The 12,110-nt window shown below is 38.1% G+C and overlaps 1 protein-coding gene across 1 annotated transcript in view; it reads left to right on the top strand.

Moving 5' to 3' along the window:
* The window catches only part of LOC139730926 (uncharacterized), a 101,144-nt gene that overhangs the window by 47,245 nt on the left and 41,789 nt on the right, over positions 1 to 12,110 (top strand). Inside the window, exons 13-19 of the mRNA XM_071641809.1 lie at positions 1,324 to 1,401; positions 3,954 to 4,082; positions 6,367 to 6,486; positions 7,048 to 7,099; positions 7,828 to 7,965; positions 8,149 to 8,312; positions 10,836 to 10,865. Coding sequence (XP_071497910.1) covers positions 1,324 to 1,401; positions 3,954 to 4,082; positions 6,367 to 6,486; positions 7,048 to 7,099; positions 7,828 to 7,965; positions 8,149 to 8,312; positions 10,836 to 10,865 — 711 coding nt within the window. The remainder of the gene's footprint in view (positions 1 to 1,323; positions 1,402 to 3,953; positions 4,083 to 6,366; positions 6,487 to 7,047; positions 7,100 to 7,827; positions 7,966 to 8,148; positions 8,313 to 10,835; positions 10,866 to 12,110) is intronic.

Raw genomic sequence — 12,110 nt, 5'->3', positions numbered from 1 at the left:
TAAGTGACTATTTTTTACTAATTTTGAAAGACAAAAGGGCAATATACCTTCAATTGCAACTATCACTTGAATCCTTTGAGCTATGCTCCTTATTTTTGGCACAAATTGCAGACTTCACCCGATGCTCGAGAAAAATGGGTGCCCTGCGTGAGATCGTGAGACAGGCCCTAAATGCTTGAGTCTCACGCAGAATGCGTGGGACTTGGTAGCTCTGGAAATCATGTAACATTTGTTTGTTCAAGTGCACCATGCATTTAACAGACCGGATTATGGATGCTTGTATTTGGTTGTCAATGCTTTACTGTATGAAAGTGTTATTTTTCTTTATTTGCAAGGAGATAACATATAATAATAACAATGATAATAGTAATAATAATAATAATAATAATGATAGTAATAATGATAATAATAATAATAATGATAATGATAATAATAATAATAATAATAATTTGTTTTTCACAATACTGTAAATTACATTACAGTATGATTGTGAGAAATTGAGAGGAATTATTGCCCAAGACTGTAGGATGTATGTATGATGTAGAGAGAAAGACTTATAAAATTCAAAACTATATTTATTCCTTTAAAAAAAAAGTAGTGTCACTCTAAGAGATCAGAATGTTATTGAGAGATAAAAAGATTATATGATTCATTGATCTCCTCAAGGGTTCTTGTCCTTATCATCCATTCCATCAGTGACGTGTCTCTGGGTACATATCTCATCTGGCCCGACTGAACCTTTTATATTTGTATGCCCAGGGCTTAGGAGGGATGAAAACAATGTCACTGACTTGTCTGCAATTAGATTTTTGAGAATGTTTTGGTTTCGTATGCCCTGACCAGGGCCTCCAAGATAGCATATCTATGACAAATAACCTCTATAGTAAAACAATCTCAACATCTTTAGGCGGCCATGCATGCAGCCCATTGTAATACAAGCTGGCTATTTATGCCTGCCATTGGAGACTCTTGCACGAGGTGCCATGCATAAGTGCATAGCCTTGTATCTAGGGCATCAACCATTACCCTGATGTATCATTTACACATCCCTGCATTATGGGTGGTGTTCTTTGTGGTTTACGTTTTCCATTCGCTGCCTGTTGCTAGGAAATGTGGTGCCTGTTGAGCCTCTCTGGAATATGCAATCTCCTCCTTGCATCATACATGAGCACACTGGGTATTGACAGACATGACCGTCAGCCAGTGTGAAATATTATGTAGCGCTCCGTTGTTGTTGTGACGGGTGAAAGTGCATTGTTGTCGAGGATGAGACGAAGGGCTCACGGCACCATCTTTCTCCACCAATTTCCCCCCAACCCCCAGGACCGAAACGTGAGGCTGATCCGTGAGCTGAGGGAGGAAATTAACCGGCTGAAGATGCTCCTCAACAGTGCAAGTCTGGTAAGATGGCCATTTAGTAATCTTCCCTCGTTTGAACTGTACAAGCACAGAGAGAAGACGTGTGTTGTGTCTATTGCAGGAAAATGTGATGAAAAAGGTGCTATATTTTTATGAAAACACCATGGCTGTCAGTGGAATACATGTATAGAATTTGAGCTGGCAAAAAACTGAGAACATTGTTAATTTATTTCAGAGCTCAGTTGATGAGACGAGCAGCAATTTTTTTTTTTTTTGTACGGGGGAGGGAATAGTTGCAGTCCACCTTATTTGCCTATGTTTGTCATATACATTACTACGTGAAATTTATCATTGTTTTCAAAACAAAACATGGCAATGTGTTCATGATGCATTGGTGTTGTGTTGTCTGTAGAGCAAGAGCTACACCTGCAGGTTTGTGTGTGTAAATATTGCACAGTACTAGTGCTGTGAACATTCATGCAAGGTTCTCTTTTGCCTTTCCTGCTCGTTATTTGGGTACCTCTTATCCTTCCTAAAATACGGGACAATATCAGAGTGATAATTCAAATAATGCTTATTTGTAAGAATTAAACTCACCAAGAACAAAGTGTGATATATATAATCATATAAGTATGTGTGTGTGAGTAAATACGTGTGTAGTATGTGTTGTGTGTGTTTTTATGTATATATATCATGTTGAAAGCAATGTATAGCATTTTGTAGAGATATGTTGCTCAGAGTGGTACCATAATACACAAATATGTTGCGATCTTGTGGAATATGGTGAAATCTTGAGTACGGATATTAACAGTTGCACATATTTATAATTTGATGAACTGGCAGGAAACGGAGGTATTTTATTATTTTTTTTTTTTGTGATAAACCTTTTAGCAATTGCTCATTGTTAGAGAGAGTTGCATGATCCATCACTCAAAAGCAGCGAGATAGTCCTGGAAGAAAACTCATCAGCTGTTTCTGTTTCTCTACTTATCTCAGATCTAGAGGAAGTGATGATTCTTGCAATGCCCTCTGTAACTGGGCTCAGTGCTTATTTAACCACTGATTGAGTAGTTTGTTTTAGAGAGATGTTTACAGTCATTATAGGTTGCTGTAAATGCTGCTGCAAAGATGGCAGTAGCCAGAAAATGACCAATTAATTGTTGGTATATAATCTGTTGCCATGGTAATAATGAGTGTTAACTTCAATTAATGAATCAGATACAGTTCACAGGTTAAAGGGACTGTACAGTACTGGTTGAGGTGGGGATTCATGTTTTGAACATTCCTAAGTGAGATAATGAGAAACCTCTTATGAAATATGAAAGAGCATGTAATTTTAAAGGTATTAGCCCACATTTGCAAACCCACGAAAATCAAAACTGCATAAAACAGGTCCAATATGACTTCAAGTACAAGTTATAACAGTAACATACCTCACCTGTTGCTCTTTGTCTATACCATTCGATAAAAGAGAGAAAATCATCGTTTTAAAATCAATTTTCAAACCGGGTCAACCCAACCCAAAATCGAATTACGAGCGCGGGCTAGCTACGTACATGTAACTTACACATGTATCGCATGCATGTAGTGCGTATGTGGACCGGAGCTAGCGAGCGTTATACGCATGCATACGGTGCATTTTCATTTATTTTTATGAAAGTAATGGACTAATTGGAACGAAATTTTGCACAGGTGTTACTGCAATCATACCCAAACTCCATGCTAACTATGAGACCAATTGCTGCAGGTTTACAAATGTGGGCTAATACCTTTAAGAAAGATTCAACGTTTATTTGATGAAAATTGGTTTACAAATGGCTGGATATCAAAATAAGTAATAATAATAAAAGGTGACAGGCCACGCCTTTTATTAGGATCTCTTTGTTTCACCTTGTTTTGGGATATCTCAGCCATTTCAAAACCGATTTTCATCAAATAAACTTTTGATACCCCTTAGAATTGCATGCTCTTTGACATCTCTTAGAGTGGTTCCTGAATATCTCACAAAACATTAAAAGCTAAATCCTCACCCCAACCAGAACTGTACACACCCTTTAGATATGTCTGGTGACAGCTTCCATAATGTTTACAAAATTAAGTGTTGCTATTCCAGTTGTTTCTACTTGTGTCCTACAAGTGGGCTTTCTGATTGTACATTTAATACATGTAAGTCTGCCAAAGTCACAGGCAACAGTATATTGTGTGTAACCAAAGCATGAATACTGTTATATCTCAAATTGAATGTGTGTTACAGGTTAGCTCATGAAATACAGCACTGCACACTATAGCAATGGTCCGGTTGTCCCTGACCAGTAAAAATCACTTTCAGACCAGTAACATTTTCAGGAATGGACCAAGTAAAAAATTGAAAAAGTGGGTGACCTTCTGATCCAACAGACAGGTTGGACCAGGAAAAAAAATGGGTTAGTGTGCAGCCCTGTGAAATATCACTGATAAACACTTACTAGACCAAAATATGTCACTATCCTTCTGTGAATATATACACTGTACATGACATACTTGTATCAAAATTGCTTAAAACTTATTTGGGGCCCCAACTATGTACTAATACTTTAATTACATGTGCATCACAGGCCAGCTCACAAGCATCACTGATCCAGGACCAGAACATCTGTCGCATGCTGCAGGAGAATGAGCAGAGGGTGGACCAGCTGACGGAAGCCTGGGTAGAGAAGTGGAGGGATGCAGCACGCATCATGCAGGTCTGTTCCAAGTGACTCATAACCTTTGACTCCTCCCCCTTTCACCTCCTCCTCCTTTTCTTCTCCTCCTCCTCCTCCTTCTTCTTCTTCTTTTACTTCTTCTTCTTCTTTGTCTTCTTCATTGTCATCTTCTTCTTCGTCTTCTTCTTCCTTTCCTTGATTGTCATGATGTGAAAGAGTTTGAATGGCCAAGGCAAGATATGCATTGTGGTGCGAGGGGATCACAATGTCTGGGCCCCGTCTTATAAAGACTTGTGATTGATTCAAATCAATCACAACTTTACGACTGAATGCCAATCCATCTTATAAAAAAGATATGATTGAAATTAAGACGGAGAACTGCAATTAATCAATCACAGGTTGCGATTGATTGCAGCTTTCAAGAGATTTATGATTGATTGATTTCTATCACAAGTTTTATAAGACAGGGCCCTGGTTTCTTCATGCATTGCAGAGTTATTGCATTTATAAAATAACAAATTTTGTATGCATGAGCAGTTAAAGGTGCTGGTGAAATTTGAACCCTTGCAAGATGGTGTGACTGTTAGAGGCAGTTTACTTCACCTGCGTCATGTTGAATATTTTGGAGTGTTGAAGCCATACTACGGGTGATTTTGACCAATTTCATGAAAATCAAATCAAACTAGAGAAGCACTCTGAGAGTGCAGACCTCCACCAAGCAGCTCATTTCTACCACTGATCTTTTTCTCCAAATGAGATCAGTGATTTCCACTCATACAATGAATGTATCCAAGCTGAAAATCACCCGATTTCCCAATATAGAAGCCTTTTGTTACGTCATCAAGTTCCAGCTGCGCAGCACGCCTCACTCTAGCAGAAACTAGAGCACACACTTTAGTGCAAGTATGAAAACCTCAAAAATGCACAGCTTGAACTCCCAAGTTCATTGGCCCTACCTGCCAAAATATCCAAAATCCTTCATAAAATCCACAAAAATTCCCAGATCACTACCAAAATGTAATCATTTGTTCCTTGTGTCATTCTCAACCTTTCCTGTAAGTTTCATCCAAATCCGTTCGCAATTTTTTGAGTTATTGTGCACACAGACAAACAAACAAATAAACAAACCAACACCGATGAAAACATAACCTCCTCCCTTGGCAGAGGTCGTGTTAACATGGTCGTAATACGAACATGTCAGATCAATTAATGATTCTTGCGCTGTGTTGCACATTACTCTGCAGGTCTGCAAGTGTCTTCAGTGATGAGGTGAAATAATTTATTGTGAGAACAATTGATTTGAATGGAAACAGTGATCGTTTCTCTCATTTAATCACCTGTCAGTTTGCAGGGTTAGCATTGAATACATGCAGCTGTTTGTTTGTGTGTGTGTGTGTGTGTGTGTGTGTGTGTGCGCGCGCGTGGGGGTAGCATTGAATATTAAATATATGCACCTGTTTCAAACATCTATTTCTTTCTATCTAATGAATAGTACTGTATAAGTATAGAATATTGCACTTCTTCAGCATTACTGTAAACTATATTTCATTCTCCATTCTCTCTTGTGATCTAACCTGTCATGAAAAGGTGTGACTGGCAATGTACCCTCAAAAACAGGGATGAGTAAGAACCCAACCATTATGGCTACTGCAAATACAGGTGGTGTTATGCAAAAGTAAATAAAGGTTTCTCAGCTTTGTTTGAAGAACGTATCTCAGTCTGTCCCTGTGTGTAGAGGTCAGGTTTATGTATATTTTAGTTCGTTTGTCTGAGATATTACAAATATATCTAGATGGCATGGGGGCTGAAAGGTAAACATTTGAATGAGAGTGTACATCAGGATGTGGTCATGGCATTTTAGAAGACATGTCCATTGCTGTAATGCTTACAGAGGTGTGGCATTCGAGTCAGGTAGAATCGGGTGTGTGTTTTTTGTTGCTTTGTCAATGTTTATCATTTCACTGTCAAGCTTTTACATGTGGCTTGTCATGCATGCTTTTGTCATCTCAAGGCTATACAATGTATTGTATATCTCCCAGCAGCTACTGCTTGGGATACATTATGAATGAAGATGTGATCCATTTGGTATGAGAAATGCAAATTGAAAAGAAGAGTTGACATACATAATTTCGATTTTAAAAAAACCGACTTTGGCATCAAATGTAAATCTTTCATGGGACTACACAGCTTTTTGTCTCATTGTGTTATTTAGATAGTCATCATTTTCAATTGTGGGTTTTTCATAGTCTTTTGAACCATAATTTTAAGAACAGTAAGATTATGATCCTGTGTTTTGTGTGTGTGTATCCATGTATGATGGTAGGAGTGCAACGTTGGGATTCGGAAGGAGAGTGTTGGTGTCATCGTAGAGTCTGAACTACCTCATCTGATAGGAATGGACGATGACCTTCTCAGTACTGGTATCATTCTCTACCACCTCAAGGTAGGTACAGTCTTTATTAAAGAGTACTAACTTTTCACTGGCAACACAGGAGTGTTTTTTTTTTTTTTTTTGGGGGGGGGGAGTGGGCACATCTACAGCTGAATGTGGTGTCATTGTACCCTCATTGGGCAGTTCTGACCACTGCAATGACTTTATATCACTAATGAAGAATATCACTCTGTCTGAAAAGGACTTGATGCTGTGCTAGGTTTTCAAGGGATTGAAAGAGAAATGCAGGGATGACTTTGATTTCTTTGTGCTGAATACAAGCTTGAGCTGTAAAAATTACCGTACAAATACTTTCATGGTGCTGATCGACTGCTATCATCACACAAAATTTTCTGGAAATTTAGGTAGCTGACAGTTGGTTATGAAATACACGCACATAGACATTTAAAAGATTTATCTTTAAATGACATGATATTCTGAGGTTTTTTATCTTCTATACATGTACATGAGATACATTTTTTAATTGATGCAAAGGTAACAATGAGAATGCCTCAACTGACAGTAGAAGAGAAAACGGTGAAATCAATGTAATTTGTTATTTTTTCTTTCCAGGAAGGGAAGACAAAGATAGGTAGAGAGGATGCTCCAGAGCGTCAAGATATCGGTGAGTATCCATCCAAGTATTGTTTGTCTGGGAGGTTCATATTTGTACGGCTTCTTGCCGTTGGCATAGCAACTGAAGCTTTGAATTAATGTGCAGCTGTTTCCATGGAAATGCAATCAAGGGCTCTTGTGCTGCATTCATGTGTTCTGAGCATATTGGAGAATAATGTTTTTGAGGAATTTATTACAATACTCTTCCTAATGTCTTTGTCCTCTGATGCAAAACATACATTAAACCACACAGCAAACTAGACCAACTGCCTGTGTGATTCTCCATCTTAGATTTGTTGATCTGGGGAGTCTGAAATTGCTCGCAGCTCTCTGTTAAATTTCTTCTTTTAACTTGCTGCATCTCACATTATGCAGTCCATTTTTAATCAAAAGAGTAATTTAATCCACTTGTATGTCGTTATTAGCAAACTGATTTGCAGTTACTGTAGAATGAGGAATGTTCGCATGCATTTTAATTTCGCGAATTTCGTGAGCGCCAAGTTTGCGGAATTAAAATGCATGTGAAAGTTCTTGTCTACACTATGTGCATTGAATGCTAGTGGCAGTTCTCGAAAATTTCATGCCGCAAAAAAGGCTGTCAGCTCAAATTCGCGAAAATGTAATGCCGCGAATATATCATGTTTTACAGTATCAATCATTTCCGAGAGTTTTGATGTCTAAAGATGTATGTTTACCTTGCTAACCTGTGACTGGTGCGGCCTTTTTGACATCTTTCAGTTCTCTATGGGCCCGACATGGAGATGGAGCACGCCCTCATCACAAATCAAAATGGCCGAGTCATCCTCACCCCTCTAAGGGACTCAATGTGTGCTGTCAATGGGCTTGATGTCACCAGGCCTGTGGAACTCAGTCAAGGTAAACTTTATCAGAAACAGTAAAAGACAGACAAACAGACAGTATGTAACTATTTTAAAGTTCTGTATTTGATGGCAGTGTGTGATGTTGATGTGATATTGGTGTGTTGTGGCACCTTTTATAGATAAATGGAGGTGCTGTCTTTCCTTTGGTAACTTTTTTTATTTTGTTTCTCCGCACCAGGAGCTGTGATTATGCTGGGAAGGACTAACATGTTTCGCTTCAACCACCCTGCTGAGGCAGCCAGGTTGCGAGAAAGACGAGCAGTAAGTCATCAAAGAATTTTTCTTTTCTTTGCAAACATTTTCTCACTCCCTTTTTATGACTCACTTGTCCATTTCATGGGAGTCATGTGATCAAGTAATCAAACATGTCATCGTACATTTTTTTTTTTTTTTTCATCCTTCCATGAAACCTGTTCCATTCATACAATATATGATTGGAGGAGAATAGAACTTGACTGAGTGATCAATGAAGAATGTTCCATTCTTTCTCAAGTGTGCTCCTCATGCAAATCAAATACAAGAAAATCACACCTTACACTAATACATGATAAATGAAGACTACAGAGGGTATCAATACCTTAAAAAAGTGAGCACTCTGTGTTTCTTAGCTGATGACGTCATCTACCATGGAAGCACCTCATTATTCATTTCCAATTCAGCAACTTAAAGCAAAAAATTAAAAAAAAAATACAAGACTGCAAAAGATACTGACCCATGAAGAATCATAAAATGCTCAAGACATGTCACTCAAGAAATATTCTCATGTAAGAAAGATGAAGCATAAATTCTTGTTAGGTTTAACATCTATGCAAACATTTAAGATTAGAAAAACGTTTCTGGGTTATTGGTGATTTCTTTTCCGTAATACAAATTTGATGTTTTATATGGACTGCACCATGCTGTAAATCATATGCCAATCAAATCATATGATCTCAATCTCTGAATTTTCCCAATCTATATTTTCATATGTATGGATACTTTGGCTGTTATTTTAGGTTTTACAACATGTAACTCAAATTAGCTAATTACAGTTACTGATTCCTAGCATAAGTGCACCCCTTCCTTTTTTTGAGAGACTTGCAAAGACCAGTACATGAATCATCAAAGCCCTGATGTGTTGCAGAGAGTTATATCTTATTTCACAGTATTTTTGTTTGGAGTCAGGTGAAAAGACATGATTTATTTGTTGGAGGGGAGGAGAAAATTCATTTGTTTAATTGACCTTGGGATGCCTGCTAGCATCTTCGTTTTTTCCTCCACGATATTTTAAAGGAAATTTACAAATGGATTAATCCCACTCATAGTTAGATAAGAACACGTAGAAGGCAAACCTGGCTAGAAGATTTATTGCTGACGCACACACACCCACAACACTTTAGACATAAACATTTGGATCATTATGAGCCGACACTCACATTAAACATTCTCTTCTGCATGTATGCCTGTGTGGTATGACATTACCCCAGTATGCATGAGTTTGTGGTTTGTGTGTACGAGTCGAAGCATGAGCCAGAAGGAGTTGCCCCCCTGTGAATTGTTTACCCACGAACTCTTGTTGTCATGGCAACGGGGTAAGACCAATATTTGCCTGGGACTGAAATTGATGACCGACTGTATTTGTGCATGAGGTTTATATGACTGATTGAGCATGCTATCTGGCAAGCATAATGACAACAGTGGGACTTTTAGGCATCTCAATCTATTGCACCCTCTGCTCAAGAAAACTGCTTTAGTAATTGACTGAATTTCATTTGAGTAGTTGAATGAAATGGAATTGAAGTTGTTTATTGATTTTATAAAGCGTATACTGTAAAACAAAGCCAACAGACTGAATTGCTCTTCACTTCACAATGAGTTAAAATTGCACATTGAAAACTCTGACATGTACAATAAAGAAACCTTGATAGATACTTGGATCAACATAGTCATGTATGTACAAGCTGAAATTAGATAACTATCAAAAATATTGGGATTTTAAAAAAAATGTGAGTGTTTGTAATAGGTTAGTTATATCCTGCCCTGTCCTAAACCACTGTTCCTTTCTCCACATAAGATAATACCCCCCGTAGAGCAACATGTACAGTGTGAACATTGTTTCATGTATTTCTTCTCCACTCAAAGCAACTAGATTTGATTAAAGTGTGGATGAAGACTTATACTTATTACCAAGCAGAGTATGGGCACTTTTTTCCATCTGTCATTTTGTTAGTGGTGAAAAAAAAATCTTTGTGTATTAAAGGATTTTAGGAAGTAGTGGTTACTAGCACCTGTAAAGGGTATCAAGTCATATGATATTAACCTAACTGTATGTATCACTGATGGATTGGTTAGCAATTTATATGCCTGGTGTATGATGGTGATGGAGTACTCTGAATTTGATAAAGCCATGAATTTCATTCCCAATGACAGATCACCATCTCATGCTTTCCCTCACTCGCTCACTCTCTCGCTTCCCCCGAGCTCCCTGAATATTACTCCATTCAAACTCACTCAATCATCTCCATTGGAAAAAAAAAAAGTCAGGCCACATCTAATGCCTGGGCTCTTGATCTTAACAATGGACCGTTCTGTGGTCATAATGTCCTTCTGTGAGTTAATTGCGTCCATTGAAATGAGCTCATATGGAGGCTAGCAATCTGGAGGAGAGCGCAATTCCACTGTGAGACATTTAACCCATGGGCAGTCGGTCTGGATGGACAGGTCACTCTAATTGTCTCTCTTAGCATGTGGTGAATGGATGTGCATGTCTATCATTTATTAAAAACCTATGGTGGAAAAGGCAGCATGATTGGGGCATGGACACTTCTGACTTAAACTAATTGCATTTGACCTGTGTACTCTACATGTTCTCCCTCACCCTACCAGTCCATACAACCTCCCGGCCCGCTGCGCAGAGTAAGTCCTGTTTGAATTCTTCCTCTCAGAAAATGTCGGATACACATTGCACCAGTCCGCACTATGTTTAATTCACCCACTGTATTGTATGTAACTGTCTTTCTGTGCCCTGTGGCTGATTATTCATCTGTTTGCTAAGAATTCATGTGGCAAAGTAAATATTCACTCTTTTGTGGCCTCTTACCCCCCCCCCCCCCCCCCCCCCAATGTCTGGAACATAATCTCTCTGTGCCTTTATTTCTCTTGCTGCAACCATCCCTATATATCACATTTTCTCCTTTCCTCCAGGAGATGTTGTCTGTCTTCATTCCCATCTCCTTCTCTCACTCTCTCTATCTCTCTCTGTCTAAACTGCCTGTTTATCTTGTTTCCCATCTGTTTATTTATCCTCTTTATGTGTAATTGATATCATTAAATCAAGTTTAGTCATTGATAGAAAAAATAAAAGAAGATGCAATTGTTATGATTCTGCTTGACTGTGCATTATTTTCATTGGGGAGGGAAGGGTGGGAACTAGCAGATTTAGGATAATTTTATATCATGAGAAATCCATATGTCATGAGAAGCAACAAAAAAGTAGATATACGAACAAAACATATTTGAAGTACTATTCCTCCCCTTGTAAAGAATGTTTTACACATGCTTAATCTGCATTTTTTTTCTTTTGTCAGTGAACATTCATAGCTTTAATCTTCATTTGACAGTGCAAAACGTTTACTCTTTCCTAGTAAGGAATCACTGAAAGTGCAAATCCACACCATGTCCAGGTTGAGTTAATCACTTAACAGACTGGTAGAAATTTCATCAGAGTTGTTGGTCACAACCATTAATGCAGATTAAGTGAGGTAGTGTCATCAACACACAGCTTTTCTATGATATGATTGTGCAAAATTGTAATTAAAAAATCATGTTTTGGTAGCAAATTGACTAGTAAAGCCCCTTTTCCTTGAAAATCATAGTCATCTGGCTTTGATAAACAACAAAATATTGCTTCAAAGATTAGAAGATTTTCTTTTGAGTTTCATGTCAAAAAGGGGAATTTTATGGACCTGTGTGGGGATCAGTTGGAAAGTAGTGAGGAGATTGCACCCAACACCTCATCTAATTTGCACATATGGTGGCTATAAATGTTACTCTTTTGTAAGAAAAAAAAAGTGCACCAAACAAAACACCAAATTGAAACTTTAAAGGGAAGGTAAACCCAAAGAGCAATGTGGATTGAGTGAAAGCAGCAACATTAGTAGA

The sequence above is a fragment of the Diadema antillarum genome, unplaced genomic scaffold, assembly GCF_040938485.1.
Source record: "Diadema antillarum isolate AM-2024a unplaced genomic scaffold, OU_Dant_1.0 seq00000343_RagTag, whole genome shotgun sequence".
Lineage (NCBI taxonomy): Eukaryota > Metazoa > Echinodermata > Echinoidea > Diadematoida > Diadematidae > Diadema > Diadema antillarum.
The sequence above is the reverse complement of the archived record's forward strand: the minus strand, read 5'-3'. Positions and strand labels throughout refer to the sequence as shown.